The sequence below is a fragment of the Arachis ipaensis genome, chromosome B1 (genome assembly GCF_059453495.1).
Source record: "Arachis ipaensis isolate K30076 ecotype BB chromosome B1, ASM5945349v1, whole genome shotgun sequence".
Taxonomy (NCBI): domain Eukaryota; kingdom Viridiplantae; phylum Streptophyta; class Magnoliopsida; order Fabales; family Fabaceae; genus Arachis; species Arachis ipaensis.
In genome coordinates, this window is record NC_142436.1 from 3,814,054 (window position 1) to 3,835,678 (window position 21,625).

Below are 21,625 nucleotides of genomic sequence, written 5' to 3' on the forward strand. Positions count from 1 at the left end.
TTTTAAAAATTTTAAAATTTGATAAAATCACTTCTAACATAAAAAAATGACGTTACAGTAGACGATAAATACTAATTGAAAAAGTATAAGTAATCAACAACATTTTTAAATAATGTGTGAATAATATAAATTAATAGTATAAAAAGAGTAAATTAATTAAATTTAATTATTAGCATTAAATTAAGATGTAATGTATTTTTATTTAATTAGTAATTGTTTATATTGTTCATGTTAGATAACTTCGGCCACATCAAAATCACCACCAACCCTTCTTCTTCTCTAATAGTGGGACCTAGTTAGCCCCTACTGGAAGAGGACACCGGCTTTTGCAGCGTATCCCAGCGCCAGTGGAGTAACGGACATGGCCGATGGCGAGAAGCCGGAGAGCTGGTCGAACCGGCGCCTTCTTGACCGCGATGTTGGAGAGCGTGGGGTGCGAGGTAGCAGAGGCGGGAGGCTTCGGGGTCGTCGTAGATTCCAACGACGCCGCACTCTTCACGTGGCTTTTCGTCGTCATCGGAAAAGGAGAAGAGAGACGAGTGCTGGTGCTGTTGTGGCTTGGGGATTGGAGAGTTGTGGTTGTGGGAGCTGGCGGCACATGTTGTGGTGGTAGCGGTGGGTTTAGGGAGAGTTTGGTTGTGGAAGAGAGGGAAAGAAGAGGGTTTGGAGATGGAGGTGGTGGTGGTAGAGGTGGCGGCGGTTGATGCGAGAGAAGAACAGGGGTTCAAAAGTGAAGCAGCGGCCATGAGTAAACGCGTTGCCCTCCTCCATTACGCCGTAATGGATCGTACTCTCTTGCGTTGCCATCGCGTGTGTCCTCCTTCACCGGCGCTGAAGAGGGAAGAAGAAGAAGGGGTTGGTGGTGGTCTTGATATCCTTGGACGATTATATTAGGATTTTTCGTTTACTGTAACGTGTTTCTTTTATATTATTAAGGGTAATTTTGTCAAATTTTAAAATTTTTTAAGAGCTATTTTATGAATAAAAACAATCAAATACCATTTTATGAGTGTTATAATCTTTGAAGTAAAGATTTGTTATTTATCTCAAAAATATAAAACTCGTAAAACATGACATACCCAACATAAAGCAATAATTGAGATTCTCAAATAATAAATCTTCCTGCTTATTATGCACTACCATTTGATCCATTAGGCTTGAACACCACAGTTGATGTTATATTCTTTAGAAATGCCTTGATATTAATTTGAGAAGACCCACCTTTTGCAATTGCAACATGACACAATCTCTGAAGCTCTTTAGCCCTTTTTCTGATATCACTTCCAACAACACTATCCAATTGCATGAATTTCCTGAGTAACGTAACAATTTCATCACTTGTCACCAAAGCATCACTTCTATCATCTTTCTTCACTCTCCACCCAACCATCCAATCCTCAACTATCATCTTACTAATCAGTGGTTGATCCAATCCTATTGGGAAGGTTAAAAATGGAACACCACCATAAACACCTTCCATTATGGAATTCCAACCACAATGTGTCCAATAACCCCCTATTGAAGGATGTAACAACACTTTCAATTGGTCACACCAAGGTACCACCAAACCCACCATGTTGTTGTTACCAAAAATCTCTTTTATTCTAGAACCTTCTTCACGTATAACCCACAAGAATCTAACACCACTTCTTTTCAAAGCATTAGCAATTTCATCCATTTGTGCACTTGAAACCGAAAGAAAGCTTCCGTATGAGATATACAAAACAGAATTAGAGGGTTGGGTATCTAGCCACGCTAAATAATAACCGTGCCCATTAACATTTTTATCATCAACATCACTTCTTGTTCTTGAATTTTCTTCTTCAAGGCTAAAATAAGGTATGTTTGGGCCAATCGTGTAAATGGGTATCGAAGTTTTTACTCTCATAGCATCAATGACTTTGGATTCTAAGTCATAGAAGGTAGGCAATAATAAGCAATGTGATTTAAGCATCGATTCACAACTTTTCATAGCCCAATGCAAAACTTTCTGGTTGTTCTTGTCAAGAAGAGGAATATCCGCCAAACGAATCCAAGATTTTCCAGGAATATAATCTACAAGTTTGTCACTATTTCCTCCTGCACATTGAAAATTTTATGTTGCCTTGTATAAATATTATAATTAGAAATATGATATCAGTACAAATGATACTACTTATTAGTGCTATTAATTATAGTAAATTTTTTAAACTATGAAAATTGTACATAAAATTTGATATCCTATTATAAGAATATAAGTATTGATTGATCTTACTTTAATTTCCAACAACTCACAGGTCCATACAGGTTAAATATGATTGTCGTATTATCACATGTCTTTTCCGTTGCTTAAGCTCGACAAGTACAAGTCTATGTTGAATTCTTAATAGAAATACAAAAACAATACTCATGTGTTCTGTTCTGACACGTACTATGCCTTTTTTTCAAGTGAACCTGTCACTTATTATTTTTTTTTTTTTGTTGGCACTTGTCACTTATCTTTGTTCATGCAAGTATCTATCATGATTTTATTTTTTTTAAATATTTGTTTTTATTTTAAAAATAAATAAAGATAAGATAAGATCATAAAGATAAGATAAGATAATAAAAACTAAAATTGTAATTGAATTTATGTATTCTGTTAGGTTCAATCTGTGCGCCACAAGACTTCTTTATTGTTGTTATGTGCAGGGACGGATCCAGAAATCTAAGAGTGGAAGGGCTGAAAATTAAAATCTTGTATAATCAAATATAATGTTATATATTTGATAATAGATATAATTATAATTAGTTTTTTAATTAAAAAAATTAATAAATACTTGTCAAATAAAAAAATTATCTCAATTTTTATAATTTTTTCATAATTTTTTTATAGTTTTAAATCTAATAAAATATAAAGTTATCTATTTTTAAATATTTTGTTAATTAATTTACTTTATTAAGTATTTATGTGACAGTAAATCATATTTTTATGTTTTATATAATTAAAAAATATGACATAAAATAATATAAATTAATTGCAATAACAATTTTGTTATATGAATTTAAAATATATTAAAGTATTTTTATATAATAATAGGGATAAAAATTAATTAAAAAATAATAAAAAATAAACAACTAAATAAAATTAGAAAAAAATATTATTATAAATAATATTAAAGTATTTTTATATGATTATAAATGTTAAAATTAATCTTAATAATAGAAATGTAAAAAAAACTCTAAATTAAATAAAAAATACAAATAATATAAATATATGTAAAAAAATTTAAATTTTAATACATAAAGAATAGTATTTTTTTTTAAGTATCACTACACTATTAAATTTTATTCTATATAACTATTATAATAGTATATGAGTTTTTAAAATTTGTTGGAAGCCCAAAGCCACTACTTGCTCCCCTTTGAATTCGTTCCTGATTTTGTGTTAAGGTGGAATAATAGTTTAATAGTTAATATTTTACTACCATATTAAAGATTAGCAGTAATTATTCTCTGCAATTTATAGGTAACAAGAAGACAAATAAATAAAAATAAAAAGAACGACTAAAAATATGGTGGAAATGATTGATACACGTTAGGAACGATTTGTAAGAAAAATAAAAAAAAAAACATTGAGTTAAATCTCAAATTTTATTATTTCCTTCGCAAATCATCCCTCCTATACATCAAATGTCTCTACCATACTTCTAATAGTTCCCTTCATTTTCTTTTTTTCCGCTATTTTTTTTTTATCTTTTTGCTACTATTTATAAATTGCCGAAAACAATTTTCACTGACTTTTAATATCGCAATAAAATACATAACTGTATCATAATTACACACTACGCTAAATATCATTCAATATTTAAAAAAATTAACTTATCTATCACCTTTTACATTTTTTCATCAGATTTCAAGAAAATGGTAAACATATGTACTAAAAGGTTGTTACTTCTACGAAACATCTTCTTTTGTTTCATCTAAAAATAGTAATATGAATGGTTAGATGATTCAATAAAAATATTAAATTAAATATGTTTAATTATTTAATAATTTATAATATTATAATTATATAAAAATATTTATATAAATATGTTTTTATAAAAGTAGTCACTTATAGAACAATAATAATAATAATAATAATAATAATAATAATAATAATAATAATAGTACTGATTACAAGTGTAGGAATATTTATATAGCTAATGTGATAAGAAAAGCTAACAAATTCTCGTGAAAATAGGGGTGTTCATAGATCGGATCGTATCCATAAATTCGCAGTAAATATTTGAATTCAATTTGAAAATTGTGGATAGGATCTGATCCGCACTCTTTATGGATTGGATTGCAGATATCAGCTCTGTATCCGCGTATCCGATTCGCAGATTCGCACAATAATAATTAAAAAAGTAAATATATATATATATATATTTGGTATTATATTTGCTTATTTGTATGTTTTAGTTAGTAGTTATTATTCATATATTATTTTATTTTATTTTTGTTATTTAGAAAAAAATTGATTAAAATATTTTAGGAATAAATAGGTTTAAAAGTGTGAAAAAAATATTTTTGTTGAATTTCTTTTACATAGAAATATAATTAGAAAGAGAATATTTAATTATGCGGATATATCCAATATCCAATCCGATCCGATTTGCAAATGTGCAGATCGGATCGAATTTTCGACCATATCCGATCCGATTCGCATACACTTCTACGTGAAAGTTTAACATTCATATATTATATTTGGCTCATAAAATCATTCATTTCAAAAGTTTAAACTGATAATAAAAATTAATATCGTTTGCTTAATTTTTGTATAAAAATTTTTTTATTTGTCTTATGTTATTTTTTTATTTTTGAAATTCATCGAGAATCGAAGTTTAAATCTTTTAAAGATAAAACTCTAATATCATATCATAAAATCACTTATCCCAAAAGTTTAAATTAATAGAAAGAAGTAACATGAATGATTATATTTTTAACAATAAACAAATATTTAAAATAAAAAATAATTATTTCTACAAATATTATATATATAATATTTTTCTTAACAAGTTTTTTTAAAAGATTAATAAGGGTAATACTTTTTTATTAAAATTAATTTTTTACATTTTTTTGTTATTTTTTAGGGTTATGCTAGATGTACACTAAAATCAGCTACCAAAATCAACCATCAATATAAAATACATGTTAAAATATAAATACACATTAAAAATAAATTAAACCACACATGTATTTATACATAAATACATTGGTGACTAATTTTAGTGGCTGATTTTGGTGTACAAATAGCATTTCTCTATTTTTTAATATTGAAAAAGATAATACACAAGTGAGAGAGTTACCTAACAGGTTTTGATGAGAGAGTTGATGATATTGGTGCAGCAAGTTAAAACACTGCAGCCACAATTCGGAAGCTGTAGTGGTCCAAAAAGCAGCCACCGGAATATTCCTCCGATTTGCAAGACCTGCAACCCAATATAAGAAACCGTCGTAGATGATAGCCGTGGGTGGTTGGTCAATTTCATTGAGTAACCTGTCTATGGCAGGTTCCATTTTGGTCATAGCGGCTTCCACGGTGCTACTAAAAGAGGGCGATGATTCGTTGGATACGAGGTTGGGAATGGAATGGATTCGAATGTTGTTGTTTTGTTGTTCGGTAATAATGGAAGGGAGCCATTGTTGGGTGACAACAAAGGTGATGTGGATGTTGGGGTTGGTGGAGACAATGGAATTGGAGAGGTACATCATGGGGTTTATGTGGCCGCAAGAGGGGTACGGCACAACCACCATGTGCTCATGCCTCACCGCTCTTGGAGGATCATCAACACACTCCATCAAAACCTATAGATTATTCTTCTCAAATGCTCACACACAATAAACTACCTTTGATTTATAGTAATCTACCAATCACGCATATTTTCCTGAGCGAAAATGTTTCGTAACAAAACAGCCAAAAATAGTCATAACTTGTCTTGTTTAGCATTCATTAATTGTTGCGATAATTAATTAATGTTAAATAAGACAAGTTTTGGCTGTTTTTTTTTTTCATGTCAGCATGTCCCGTATCGTATCATGTCCATCATAAATAAAAATACAATAGTAGCTAAGTGTATACTAAAATCGGTTATTAGTATAAAATATATATATTGAAATATAAAATACACATTAAAAATAAATTAATAAATAACATATATTTTGATACACAAATATATAATAAATCATTTTAATATATAAATAATATTTTTGATAAGAATAATATGCTATGTATATACAAAAAAATTGCCACATAATTAACTAATGATATAAAATATATATTAAAATATAAAATATATATTAAAAATTAAATTAAATAATATATATTTATATACAAATATATAATAATTAATTTATTAGTTGATTTGTTATATCCATGCAATATTTTTAACTTTTTATAAAAAAAAGTTATTTATGAACGTTCATTTATTTTTTTCCTCTGATTTATTAGCTCTTTTTATTTTTTAAATTAATGAAAAATTCATGCATTTACGTATACGTTTAAAAATACTCTATCTTTGAATATATATCAAAATTTTTCATGTATTTTATATACTTGTATGAAAAAAATAATAAATAGTAATTGTACTAAAATATCTCTCTTTTTATAAGTTTACTGAGTGATTTGTTTTAATTTTTTATTTTAACTTTAAATAAAAAAGATATACATAAAAAATTATATACCAAATAATACATATATAATACTCTTAATTTAAAAGGTACATTCTATTATACATATACTAGCTACTATAGTTATAATGTTTCAAAAAATATTATTAAAATTAAAATAATACTTTTATTATTTAGCAACATATTTTAAAAAATATTGTTTAAAAAGTATTATTAAAATATAAAAAAATATAACTTTAATTTTAATAATATTTACATAATCATTGTAGTTATAAACATACTAAAATCTACCCATATAAAATTCTAAAAATATTACATGTATAACACTTGCTATCACATACGGAGACAAAACAATAAAATAAAAAGTAAATGCATCTTTAATTTGCTCAAATATAACCATTTTTCATTTGTTGTATTTGTGTAATATTGAATTTTAAATGATTTAATTATGTAACTTATCCTAAAAAATATATAAATAATAATGGCTAACTTTAGAAAAAAAAAATACATGAGAAATTAAATTCAGGTGGATATATTTCAATCAATTCTCTTATTGAGGCCCTTTCTTAATATATGTGGACCTATTTGAATAACCCGCTCCACCGTCCAAAAACAAAAAAAAAACTAACCTGCTCCTACCAGATAACTGAGATAAGTGACTTAGCTTGCTCTTATGAGTTATGACAACATTAGTAAAAATTATCTTTTATATATTTTAAAAATAATAATAATAATAATAATAATAATAATAATAATAATAATAATATAAGATAAACTATTATTTTAGATTCTAATATTTAGACCATATTTTAATTTAATTTTTAATATTTAAAATTATTTAAATAAATTCAATATTATCCCACAATTAAATTATACAAAAATTTAGAGAAAAAATATAATAATAAAAATTAATAAATATAATAAAAAATAAGTTATATTTTTATTAGTATCTCAAAATATAATGTCTATATATATGTCCTATCTATTTAATATAATTTTATATTTTTGTATTTTTATTTTAGTATTCTGTATCTATAAATAAACACAGCTTAATGATCAGATTAGATTTTTTTATGTTAAAAATTATTAGAAAAAATAAAAATGCCATTCTCCACTTATCTTATGAACATATATAGTAATTTGACAATTTTGTCGATAATATATCTAAGCTCTAAACTTTTGTCTCTAGTTATTAATCACTGGGAAATAAGAGTGAATGAAGTGACTTTTATACAATAAAATCTGCTATATATAAGGACCTATTATTGCAATCTAACTTAACACATTGAAAAAGTTCTATAAGATCATAATTTATTTATTCAATGCAAAGTTCATGGGTACTTGATGCTTTAATTGCTTTGCAAAATGTCTTCAAGAAATGCATTGAGATTCTGCAGAGAAGATCCACCTTCCACAATTGTATTCCTACAAACTTCTCTAACCTTATTTGCTGTTTCCCTTAACTCTCTCCCTCCCCTGCTCTCAAAATCCATAAACCCTTTGACAATCCTAGCAATTTCTTTTCTCATCACAACATCATTTTCTTTGTTATTAGTCCCTAATCTTTCTTTCATCTTAACACCAACCTTCAAATCCTCAACAATTTGCTTACTATTAGGAACTTGATCAATAGAAATTGGAAAAGTTAGAACAGGAACACCACAAAACATTGCTTCCAACACTGAATTCCAACCACAATGTGACAAAAAACCACCTATAGATTTATGTGACAACACCCTCAATTGGTCACACCAAGGCACAAATAAACCACTGTTACTATTTTGACTTAAGAGTGTTTTGTTTGGTCCACGGTACACCATCAAGAATCTCACACCACTATCACATAATCCAACAACAAGTTCTTCCATTTGCTCCTTTGAAATTGAAAGATAACTTCCTAAGGATATGTACAGAACAGACCCTTTTGGCTGAGAATCAAGCCACTGCATGTAATTGATGTGTTCATTGTTGGTTGCTTCATAGAATGGAATTAAAGGGCCAATTGTGTAGAGTGGGAAAGAGTATTTGGATTTTAGAGTGTCTATTGCATTTGGTTCAATCTCATAGATTGAATTGAAAAGAAGGTATTTTGCATATTGGACCTTTGATATGCATTGCAAGTATAGTTGCAACACTTTTCCATTCTTGTCATGGAAAATTGAAGGCAAATCTGATATCCTTAATGGGGAAACGCCAGGGATGTAATCTACACGTTTTTCTCCATTCTCTGCTTGGAAAACCAAAATTTAATAAGAAACATATTTTTTGAACATTTTCATATATTCTTTGTACTCTATCAACACCTATTTGATCACTGTTGAAAAAAAAATAGAACAGTAACTCAACAAAACATGCATAGCTTCTTCAAATCTAGATTGTGTTAACTTCTAAATTCAAATACATTTATCCTAGAGTTAAATGAGTGGAATCTAAATAGTATGTTCACATAATGAAATATTAAAAAAAAAAATAGTAAATTTTTTAGAGTCTTATAGTTGGTCAAATGAAGTGTATTTTTCTACAAACTATATTATTTATAAAAAAATATATATAAAATATATATTAAAAATAAGTTAAACAACACATTTTTTTATATATATAATTGATTTGGTGACTTTTTTTTATACATGAAGCATTTTTTATTTTCCTAATAATATTGGGTGCTAATTTCAAAAGCTCCTAAAACTTTTTCTCATATATCTATAATGTTTTGCTTTAAAAGTCAGGGTTAAAAAAAATACACCATATTTAACTAGGATAATTCATCTATTAATGTTAATCAATTATACTAAGTGTATATTAAAATCAGTCATTAAAATTAGGTGAAAAGTAAGGTGCAGTCGACTTCACGTGAAGTTGATAGTTGAGAGCCCTGAAGTTGATAGCTGAGAGCTGTTAAATGAAAATTTAGTCAAACCATTTAACGGCTCTCAACTATCAACTTCACGTGAAGTCGACTGCACCTGAGTTTCCACCTTAAAATTAATTATTAGTACAGAATACATATTAAAAAACAAAAATACACATGTATATTTATATACAAAATTGTAACTAATCCTGATGATTAGTTTAAGCGTGGAAATAGCATTTTTGAATTTGAATTTGATGTTACCGAAAGAGTGATTTTCCAGAAAGAGTTGATGATGAAGAAACATGGAGAAGACTGAAGCAGAAGCAGTCCAAAGCAAAGCCAAAGGAAGCAATCTACGAGTGGCAACAGCATGAGCCCAAAGAAGCTCAGTGTCAGCAATGATGAGATCCACATTCACATTGCTATCAATCTCATCAATCACTGCCTCAAAGGGTGCTTCCATCTTTCTCATCACTGCTTCATAGAATCCTGGGAAGTCGTTGCCGCGAACTTCCTCAGATGGCAGAACGTTTGGAATGCTACAGATTCTAATGCTATCAGCATGAGCATGATTGGTGTTCTTGTTGATTAAGGTTTGCCATTCTTGTGTCACAACAAAGGTGATGAGAATCTCGTGGTTATGGTGGTGATTTTTTGAGGAAATTAATAAGAATTTGCAGAGGTTCATCATGGGATTCACATGGCCTCTGCCAGGGTATGGCACTGCCACAATATGGTACACCATTGTTGCCGAATCAAAGTTATTCTCTTTCTTGAAATTGCTAAGGCCTAACGGTGTGCCATATTTATTAGGGTAAAAACTCAGGTACAGTCGACTTCACGTGAAGTTAATAGTTGAGAGCTATTACATGAAAATCTAATCAAATCAGTCAAACCATTTAACGGCTCTCAACTATTAACTTCACGTGAAGTCGACTGCACCTAAGTTTTCACCATTTATTAGGGTTAATTAAGATCAATGTTTAAAATTCACTAAATCACTAGTATATTTGTACACTTTAAAAATTTTTTATATATTATATATGAATTTTTTGTAAATTATTTTTAAATTAATAGTATATATTTATTTAGTTGTATAAAAAAAACTAATATCAAAACAGTGTTTATTTTTTTTAATAAAATTAGCTAGGATATTAGGTTTCATTTATTAGGAAACACGTTTTGTATTCAACTATAATTGTTTCTCCTGTATAATATAGGTTTAGTATATTTGAATTCAATTGATCATTTTACTTAATTTGTAATATTTTTAAGAAAAATGTTAGGAGTTAATATTTTTAATAGAAAAAGTAGAAAATTAATTAGCGTCGGTCTCATATTTTTATATTCCAATTATTTCTTTATATATTTAAAGTAGATATAATAATTATTTGTCTACCTTATTTTAAAATAGAAAATAAGAGTTAATATGTTTAAAAAAAGAGTAATTATTGAGATTTTTAAAAGTAGATATGTTAATTTCTTAAATTTTAAAATAAACAAAATAATTTTTAATATTTATTTTCGTTTAACAATACAGTTCTTTTCTAATTTAATGCAAGGAGTGAGTATAAAGTAGTTTTTGAAGAGTCTTAAAATATCTTAAAATAGTTTTTAAAATATTTTAAAAATTCTAAAACAGTTATTTTAATTAAACAGAACAAATTAAAAAATGAATGTATTATCTAATAGAGATAAATATTAATTTTTTTTTTGTATATTTTAAAATTTAGAGAACTAAAATATCTGATATTAAAATTTTTAAGGTTGATTTGGATAATTAATAATAATAACAAAAAAAAACATGAAATAAAGGTCAGTGTAGTATAGAAAAACTTGGACGTCCAAAAATTATTTATCTAAATATCTAGGTATATGACAAAGGAGGTTTAGATATTTTCTGTGTAGGATATATTTTTATGACTTGATTTTAATGTAACGTCTTATTCATTCATGTAATGTCTTTTATTTATTTGTTTCTGTGTTGTCTTCTAGTACTGCTTTATCATTTTACTTTATTATTGAGATTCAGATTCACACAGAATGAACAAGTGTTTTTTTTTTTTTTTTTTTTTTTCTTTCTCTTCATTTGAAATTTTTAATGCTACTTGACAAATCAAAGAGACAAAAACAAAAGCAAAAGGTCCACATGATAATGCTAAGCTGTTCTAAGAAGTATAAAACACTGAGGAGCTTCGGCCTTATTCAGTCCTTGAAAGTAATTAACTTTCATATATGAATTAAATTAATTGGAATCTCAGAAAGTTTTAGATATCATCAATAGTTTGAACTCAAACCATGTGAAAGTAAATTATAAAAACATTCATTCTATTAAAGTAACATGCTTGTAGAGAAACAAGAACACGTTTGGTTGAGATTTAACTCTGACACTAGTACATCAATTCATACATTGATCGATTTCTTAAACAGGAATTAAAAAGAAAATAAAAACATTACAAATCCTCAACTAGCTAGAATCTAGCTAGATGAAATCTTTATTTGAACTATATAAGTATCTATATCGCATTCAAGTAAGTTTATTGGTGGTAGATTTAATTCCCTTAAATCATGCATGGAATCATGGGCTTGGGCCTCAAAGGTTGAATCACAAAATCAGGCCTGTTCACTTTTTTTCTTGGGCTTGGATTTGTGAAACATAATCAATGAAAGAATCAAGATTGGTCTCAGTTGATCCACCAGGAGAAATAGCCTTTTGGCAAGCCTCCCTAAGCTCCAAAGCCCTTTTCCTCATTTCTTTGATCTCATTATTTTCACCATCCATAAACCTTCTCACAAGGTCACATATTTCTTCCCTTGACACAAAATTCTCCTTCCCAATCTTCTTCCTCACTCTCCATCCTGCCCTCCAATCCTCCACAAACCTCTTGCTGTTAGGCACTTGGTCCCAAAATATAGGGTATGTCAGCACCGGCACCCCGGAGAAAGCAGCTTCTAAAGACGAGTTCCAGCCGCAATGCGACCAGAACCCGCCTATAGCCGGGTGGCATAAGACCTTAAGTTGTTCAACCCAAGGAACCACAATACCTTTTTCCCCAAGGCAACCATTAAGTTTCGTAGTTTCGCCACGTGCCACCCAGAGATAGGACACTCCGCTATCTCTAATCCCGGCAACAATTTCATCCATTTGAGCACTTGAAACTGAAAGAAAGCTTCCTTGTGAAATGTATAAGACTGAACCATGAGGCTGACAATCTAGCCATTTGAAGTACTCAGGAGCTTGTTCCTCCTCATGATTATGAGCATAACCATTGCTAATTAGGTTGGCATTAGAGGCAAAAGAGTCACCATTGGATTGGGCCAAAGTTGTGTTTTTGGGCTTGAGTTTGAAGAAAGGGACACTTGGGCCCACAGGGTAGACAGGAATTTTGTATTTGGATCTTAGAGCATCCACTGCTTGGGGTTCAAGCTCATAGGCTGTGGTGAACATAAGGCATTGGGCTTTTGAAACTAAGTTCACAGTGTTCAATGCTCTCTCCAATAGCCTCAGGTCCTCCCCATGAAGCACTGTTGGAAGGTCTCTAATTTGTGTTGGGCTCATTCCGGGGATGTAGTCCACCACTTCATCTCCAATTTCTGATTATTACAAAAAATGAGAAACCACAAATGAAGCCATGTTTGTGAATTGTGATTTTTGTTGATATATTTGTAGATTTTAATTTTAATGTATTGATAGTGTAGAACGTTTTACACAGTTGTATAATTATATTCGTTTTTTTAGATGACTATACACATGGTCAATGTAAAAAGTAGTCATTTTTACTGATATAGTGTTATGTGTAAAACTACTTTACACTAACAGTACATCAAAATTAAATGGTATATTTGTAACAATATATAGATATTCTTAAATGAATATGTATTTACAATTATATATAACTTACAAATAAAAAATAATTATATATTTTATATTTTTAGATTAATATTAAAATAATGTTTGAACAAATAATTTTAGAAAATGAAAATGACAAAGACTTGTAAAATATTTAAAAATTTGACCGAAATGATATTATTAAATAAATAGCACTATTTTTACTGACTAAAAGTCTGACATGATTAATACGAATACTTACGTGACAATTTTATATAGTGATGGATTATTTTTTGACAAATTTTTTTTATTTTTTCAAAAAGTTTTTGTCATTTATTTTCACCTTTTAAAATTATTTTATCAGAATATTTTGTATTTATCTTTGATAGTTTGTTTATACATATTATATTAGAGAGACATGACATTTAATCAAATCACTCTTTTACACACCCTCCGAAAGACAACTTTTTCATTTTTTTTAACTTCTGATCAATAATCATTTTTAATATTAAAAACAAAATGATATTTAAAAGTAGGGTTTATAGCATTAATCTCTACTAAAATGTTCGAAAATAGTACCTGAAATCTGAATGGGAAAATGACCATTCTCCTTGAGCATGTCAAAATGGTAGAGCAAGGAGTAAACCGTGGCGGACATGGGCCACAGCGAAGCCACCGGAATATTCTTCCGGTTGGCAACACCAATGGACCAAACCAGCTTGGTGTCAGCAATAATGGCGGTGACCGGAGGGTCAAGGCGGTCCAACAAATCCTCAAAGGGACCCTCCATTTTGGTGGAAACCGCATTCATGAAAGCAGGGAAGTCCTTCGCTCGATCAAGCTCCGAAGGAATAACGTTCGGAATCGTGGCGAAACGAACGTTGTCGGGTTTCGCTTCGTTTTTTATGAAACCGTGCCATTCTTCGGTGACCACGAAGGATACTATGATGTCTGGTTTTCTTGTGGCTAGCATCGAGCAGAGGTTCATCATGGGGTTCACGTGGCCCCTTCCGGGGTACGGCATTGCCACCACGTGGCACATGGCTTTGGATTCCACGTGGATAGTTCCCATGACGATGATGCTCTTCTTTGAATGGAGAATTTAATGTTATTTGGGTTTGGAGGGACAATGAGGTTTGAAGGTGTTTATATATACATAGAAGAGGAATACTTTATAGTTTATATTGGAGCAGAGAATTATATTCTATTATTCTTACATTATTGTGATGGATGGGAAGAAGATAATTCATCATGTCATTTTTTCGATTTTCGGACTATATATGATCATTTTTATTTGTTCTTTTTTTTTCTATATTTTATCACTTTAATTTGTGTTTTTTTTTTTTTTTATGTAACCCATGTTTTGTGGGGTAGTCTTTAATTTTAAGCAAAATTTGAAGAGAATTTTGAATGGATTACATTTACACCTGCATTTATCGTAATTTTTATCTTTAAAATATGAGGCTATAGAATTTTTGGGGGAAAAAAAAGTAGTATTTATAAAAGGCGCTAACTGAAGTGCATGTTAGATATAAAAGTAGTGTAGCAATAATATGATCCTTTTGGAGAATTTCGAAACGAAATAAGAGAAATGGTTAGTTGCATGATTGTTCATGTCTGATCCTTATTGGGCTGCTCTTTAAATGCATTGTACAATAATGGTTATTATGGAGAAATCATAGACTGCAGAGTTGTAGTAATAATTTCTACTTTCTCCATGTCCAATTGTTCGCGTGCTTACACAAAAATAAGTTACTAAACTAATTATTATATATTTGTGTATAAATATATATTATTTAATTTATTTTTTAATATATATTTTATATTAATGACTAATTTAAAATTAAATTTTATAATATATCTAACATAATTGACATATATATGTTTTCAATCCATCAAACAAATGCATTCTTTTTTAAAAATTAACAAATTTATTAAGAAAATTATTAGCAATACTTTTTTAAACAGTCCGTATTGTTCACTAGTTCTGTAAGACTGTCATATATGATCACCTATGGATAAGGAAAGAGATGTTATAATTGCCTGCTATTATAATTAAGAATAATCATGTTTCATGCACAATTATAAGGTGCAAGTGGATGTGTAAATGAATTATAATCATGCATTAGGTGTTCTTTGGTCCAGAAGTGAAAATACCTTAAAATCTAAAAATAATTTTTATTTTATTTTATTTTTAAAAATATTATTCCTTGAAATAATAAAAATTAAATAGAAATTTTTTAAAATTTTAAAATGAACTTCAAACTTACTATATTTTGAGGGAGACAAAATTAAATGGATTTAATGTCGATAATTAATCTCGAATAAAAATTATAAAAATATATGGGAATATTGACACCTATTTTATTAGTGTAATCTGTAAATATGAATTCATGATTTCAACGTTATCTTTTGTGTTATTTCTAAATACTCAAATTTGTATATGAAAAATAAAAGAAATCGACCAATGAATATAGGGTTTATTTTTTTAGATATGAAAAGCATGTGTGTGTCGTGCATTGTTATGGAGAATGTGGGTGCTAGATATGAATGTGGGACAGCTTTTTCTAAAACAAAGGATGAAAAAATTGGACCATCCAATTTTTTGTAAAAAAAATTAAGCCCACTAATCAAACGGTCCGATTTGTTTGGGGGTAATCGGACCATCCGATTTCTATAGATTTAATTTTTTTTTTATTTCGAGAGAATCAAATGGGACCGTCCGATTTGATTATTATATGTGTTATTTGATTCCGTGAATACAAATTGGTGGGTCCGATTTGCTATATATATATGTGTGTGTGTAACTCGTAGAGGGATTCTTAGATCTCCTCTCCTTCTTCTTTTCTTCTTTTTCCCTCAACTTCTCTGTTTCTCTGTTATTTCAGATGAAGTAAAAAAATTTGATAGTGAAGTTTATATTCATATGAGTGAGAAAAATGGATGATAGAGTCTTACTAAAGTATATTATTTCGGTCAGATTTTGTTACAAATATCTGAAGGAGTAAAATTTATTTGTGAAAATCCGTTAGATATTGTTATTCCATTCACAATCTCATTTGAAGAACTAAAAGGTGTGATTTGTGAAAAGATAGGTTCTGCAGTGTCAAAAAAATATCATGTATTTTATACAGATATCCTATACCGGTATTTGGTGGATTCGTTCAATTTCAAACGAAATATGTAACTGATGAAGTGAGCATGCAAGAGATGTTTTCAACGTATCTATGGATACTGTTTTCGTCAACGCACTGTAAACGTTCTTTTAAATCCCGAAACCACGCCAAATTTATGCAGCTTCTTCTATAGTCTGACTTTTTCGGTGCAATCCCAAAATGGTGCAAACACTCAGCCTCTAAGGTTTCGGACTACTCATAGTCACTCCTGTCACTGGAAGACTGTTTGTCGGAAGACCAAGAATCAAAGCCACATCTTTCAATATCACAACACACTCACTAACCGAAAGGTGAAATGTGTGTGTGTGTGTCTGCGTGCCACCTCTCGACTAGAGCATTTACCAATACTTTCTGACATTGAACTATTCCAATCTAGGAAACATGATAAAAATCAGTGAACCATAAATGCTCCTCCACAGCATAATTATACCGATCCGAAAGCAGTAACTAGGTGATTACATGTCAAATTCTATAAACTCTACAAAAACATAACAAACTATTAGTAAATTAATAATAATTACTAATTCACTATTAAAAATTAATAATTCCCTAATAATAGTAACTAATTTATTAGACTAATACTAATTTAGTAACTAGCATATATGCGTATAAATACAACTAACCTATCAATAATTTAACTATCATTATTAAAAAAAATTTCCAGCTTTAACACAAAACATGTTAATTAACTACTAAAAGTTAATAATTCCCTAATAATAGTAACTAATTTATTAGACTAATACTAATTCAACTGTTTACATCTAGAATAATAATAATTATTAATAATACTAATAATTTAACTCCAAAATATTAATAATTCAACGGTTTTCTAAATTTTCATTCAATTGTTTCTTACATAATTGTTTATTTATATATTCATAGTTTAATGGATAATCGCTACAACACAACCAGCATTTTGCGGCAGTTATGGGAGCCAAACATATTGCGGCGGTTAAACCAAACACTGAAAGATAGGTCGTGGGTAAACGATTAGCGGCGGTTTTAGCTAACCGCTGAAATAACCGCCGCTAAACGTCTATCAATTTTGCCGCCGCTAAATAGCAAATAAACGAAAACAATATTTGAACCGCCGCCAAATTTTAGTATTCTGTTTGTAGTTATTAGAATCGGACCGAACCGTCCGGTAGTCCAACCGACTCAATCGTTAAACCCGCGCTTCCACCAATAGACCCACAACGTGTGGATCACATTTGATTATAATTATTGCACTAATAATTATATAGCGCTGGAACCTATAAGAAGGAAAAGCTTTAACAATATCATGTTACCACCAAGTCAAGTCTCTTCAATGTATATAGCGCTAATAATTATATATATCATATGAACACATTTGATTGTCACACAATTTTTTTTTGTATACTTTATATCTGATCATAGTTATTATAGACACCTTATATATTGGGTAAAATGCACAATTAAATCAAATGGAGGACCAAATTACACAATTCTACGAAATTGAAAAACATTACCAGGATCTCCCAAAAGCACATTCTTATGTAATTCGAATCAGTCTCATTCGAATTAGACAAACCAACACTAATTTGAATTAGTCCTATTCGAATTAGTAGTAATGCTTGTAATTCGAATTTGTCCAATTTGAATTATGCTTTCATGTAGTCTTAGGGTAGTTCGAATCAGGGTGATTCGAATTATGCATGTTAGGACGTCCCTAGTAATTCGAATGGGTCTGCTTCAAATTAATTTTGGACCATAGTAGATCGAATTAATTTACATCTATTTATATATGATCCAAACGTATATATAGAGTACAATAAAGAGTACATTCAATCATAAATAAAAAATAATAATTATAAATATTTTTTATAAATTATTAAAAATCAAATATTTTCTAAAAATATTTATTAAGATTTTGAATTTATTAAACATATATTTTTAACTAATCAATCATATTAATCTAATTCAAATATTATTATTGATTAAAATATTCACTAAATAAATCTAAATATATATATTTCTAACTATTCTTTAAACATATATTTCTAAATTTCTAACAATAATAATAATTCTGTAATATTTCTAACAATAATAACAAATACAACCACATATATATCATTTAAACATATATTTCTAAATTTTTAAAAATAATAATAATAATTCTAAAATATAAAAAAATTTAAAAAAAAAACTTGCATAATCAAGATGGCAGAGATAATTGATAATATGAAATTCAAGACAATCAACATCTTTACATTTTTTATTTTTTTGGCATTGTAATTTTTTTTTAACTACAGAAGAAGATGAAATTGAAGTAGTGAAGATGAAGAAGAAGAGAGAAAATGGTAGCTGGGTGGATAAAGAAGAAAGTGACTTCGAAGAGAGAGAATGGGCTCAGCAAGGGAATATGTTCGTATAAGGGGCACTGCTGTTGGGAGAGGACGCATGCGCGACACGTGACCTGGAGGACGCAAATCAGACAGTCCGATTTGTGTCCCTTATTAAATCAGAATTCGATTACCTACCCTTAAATCGAACCGTCCAATTTCTTTGATCCTAACACCATACTCGCGTATAGCACCTATGCACCTCATATCGCCGTCCTACACCATTCCGATCCCCATGTCAAAATTAAAAAGTGTGAATATAGCATTCTAGCGAAAATGAATAAATAATATAACAAAATTAATAATTTTGAAGAAAAAATCCCAAATATATTTTTTTTATCGATGAATTGGACAACCTCCAATTCTAGGTTACACACTCACACACCCACTCACACACACTAGAATTTGAACGTGTGTGGCTTTGGTTTGAGGCAAATACTTTTGCCACAAATCCCAAATTGTTGTGATAAGTCCGAAAGGACGTGGATGCCCATTTTTCCTATGAGATATGAAGCTCCTAAGCCAAAATGATAATAAATGGAGCTTTGAATATTTGACCTTATGTATCTATAAAAGGAGGTTAAGCCTCCGTCAATTTTACACAACAACAACAACTGAATATTATTCTCTCTCCCTTTATACACATAGCAATAATAAAAGCAAATGTTATTCTCTCTCTCTTTACTTTTTATACTCCTTTCTATCTTTGTATATATTTATGCATTACAACATATATATATATATATATATATAAATTATTATTGAGCTAATTATTTTAATACTAGAGTCTTCTATTTATACATCTTTATTTTATATATCTTTTATTTTACAATACGTTATCAGCACGAGACTCTGATCAAATTTTTAGGAAGACTCAGGTAACAAATTTTTCATTATGTCGAAACTCTCTTATCTTGAATTCAATGCTCTTGATATATCTGGAAATAATTATTTATCATGGATATTAGATGCTGAAATCCATCTTGATTCAATGGATCTTGGAGATACCATTAAGGCTGAAAATAATGCATTCCAGAAGGATAAAGCTAAAGCCATGATTATTCTTCGTCGTCATCTTGACGAAGGATTGAAAAATGAATATCTTACATTAAAAGATCCTGCAGATCATTGGAAAGACCTTGAAGAAAGGTATAATCATCAGAAAACGGTGATACTTCCTCAAGCCCGATATGAATGGACGCATTTGCGTTTACAAGATTTTAAATCTATAAATGAATATAATTCTGCAATGTTTCGAATCACCTCACGAATGAAATTGTGTGGGAAAAAAATAACTGATCATGATATGTTGGAGAAAACTTTCTCAACCTTCCATGCCTCGAATGTGCTCCTGCAGCAGCAGTATCGAGAGAAAGGGTTTAAAAAATATTATGAGTTAATTTCTTGCCTTCTTGTTGCTGAACGCAACAATGAGTTGTTATTGAAAAATCATGAAGCGCGCCCAGCTGGCGCTGCCCCATTTCCTGAAGTAAATGTGGCAAATTACCCCAGAAGAGGTAAATGGCAAGGTTTTAATAATAAGAAAAATTATGGAAGGAAAAAGAATTATGTTCAAAAGAGAGGATCTCACCAGAAGTGGGATAAAGAAAGGAATATCGGGCAGAATAAATCAACAGAGGATAAGTGTTTCCGTTGTGGTGGAAAGGGCCATTGGTCACGTACCTGTCGTATCCCAAGGCACCTAGTCGATCTTTACCAGGCATCTTTGAAAAAGGACGACAAAGGAAAGGAAACAAATTTTGTTTCAAATGATGCTGAGAACTCCACCACTCATTATGATGTATCTGATTTCTTTGAGGATCCTGAAGGAAATATTGGTCATTTGATCAATGATGGAATAGTTTAATATGTGGAATTGTGAAGTATATATATAAATAAATAATGTAAAGAACTTATTGTTAAGTTTTATTTTCTATGTATTTAAGTTTCAAATGTGATGTACATAAATAATGAAATATTAATGTTTATGAATTTTGAAATTATTAAATGTGTCAAATTTTAAAATAAAATTTTAGTATATGACATTATTTTATGTACAGTATTTTTTTTTAAAAAATGATTCTGATCAAATATTCAATTTAACTGTGAATACTACTCATTTTATTATTATTTGTTTTTGAAGAGAATGGCAAGGATATGTAATGAAGATGTATGCCTTGCGGATAGTGCAAGTTCGCACACTATTCTCAAAAGTGATATATATTTTACCCATCTTGTGCCAAAAGAGGAATATGTTAATACTATTATTGGCTCAGGCAATATGATAGAAGGCTCCGGAAGAGCTATAATTTTGTTTCCTGGAGGAACAAAATTTATAATAAATAATGCACTGTTATCTACCAAGTCTCGAAGAAACTTGTTGAGCTTTAAAGATATTCGCCGAAATGGATATCATATTGAGACTATGAATGAAGGAAATCATGAGTATTTATGTATCACAACTCATGATTCAAATAAGAAAGTTATATTAGAAAAATTACCCTCACTTTCATCTGGGTTGTATTATACCAAGATTAGTGCAATTGAATGACATGCCATTGTAAACCAGAAGTTTACTAGCTCAAATGAGTTCATAACTTGGCACGACCGATTGGGTCATCCGGGAACAACCATGATGAGGAGAATTATTGAAAACTCCCATGGACATTCACTAAAGAACCAGAAGATTCTTAAAACTAGTGAATTTTGTTGTGCTGCATGTTCTCAAGGGAAGTTAATTTTAAGGCCATCACCAGTAAAGATTGAATTTGAG

The 21,625-nt window shown here is 29.5% G+C and overlaps 3 protein-coding genes across 3 annotated transcripts; all 3 read right to left on the reverse strand.

Annotated features, from left to right (window-relative positions):
* Positions 1-1,001: 1,001 nt before the first annotated feature.
* LOC107646319 (UDP-glycosyltransferase 87A1-like) lies at positions 1,002-5,835 on the reverse strand. Its single transcript, XM_016350539.3, has 2 exons — positions 5,313-5,835; positions 1,002-2,079 (listed from the first exon to the last, which is right to left on the reverse strand). Exons 1-2 carry the CDS (start codon positions 5,803-5,805, stop codon positions 1,130-1,132), a joined length of 1,443 nt encoding a protein of 480 aa, XP_016206025.1. The 5' UTR covers positions 5,806-5,835; the 3' UTR covers positions 1,002-1,129.
* Positions 5,836-7,859: 2,024 nt separating this feature from the next.
* LOC107644480 (UDP-glycosyltransferase 87A2) lies at positions 7,860-10,292 on the reverse strand. Its single transcript, XM_016348349.3, has 2 exons — positions 9,746-10,292; positions 7,860-8,860 (listed from the first exon to the last, which is right to left on the reverse strand). Exons 1-2 carry the CDS (start codon positions 10,227-10,229, stop codon positions 7,983-7,985), a joined length of 1,362 nt encoding a protein of 453 aa, XP_016203835.3. The 5' UTR covers positions 10,230-10,292; the 3' UTR covers positions 7,860-7,982.
* Positions 10,293-11,841: 1,549 nt separating this feature from the next.
* Positions 11,842-14,394, reverse strand: LOC107616161 (UDP-glycosyltransferase 87A1-like). Its single transcript, XM_016318158.3, has 2 exons — positions 13,893-14,394; positions 11,842-13,078 (listed from the first exon to the last, which is right to left on the reverse strand). The coding sequence occupies exons 1-2, from the start codon at positions 14,383-14,385 to the stop codon at positions 12,108-12,110; spliced, it is 1,464 nt and encodes a 487-aa protein (XP_016173644.1). The 5' UTR covers positions 14,386-14,394; the 3' UTR covers positions 11,842-12,107.
* Between the last annotated feature and the right edge of the window lie 7,231 nt (positions 14,395-21,625).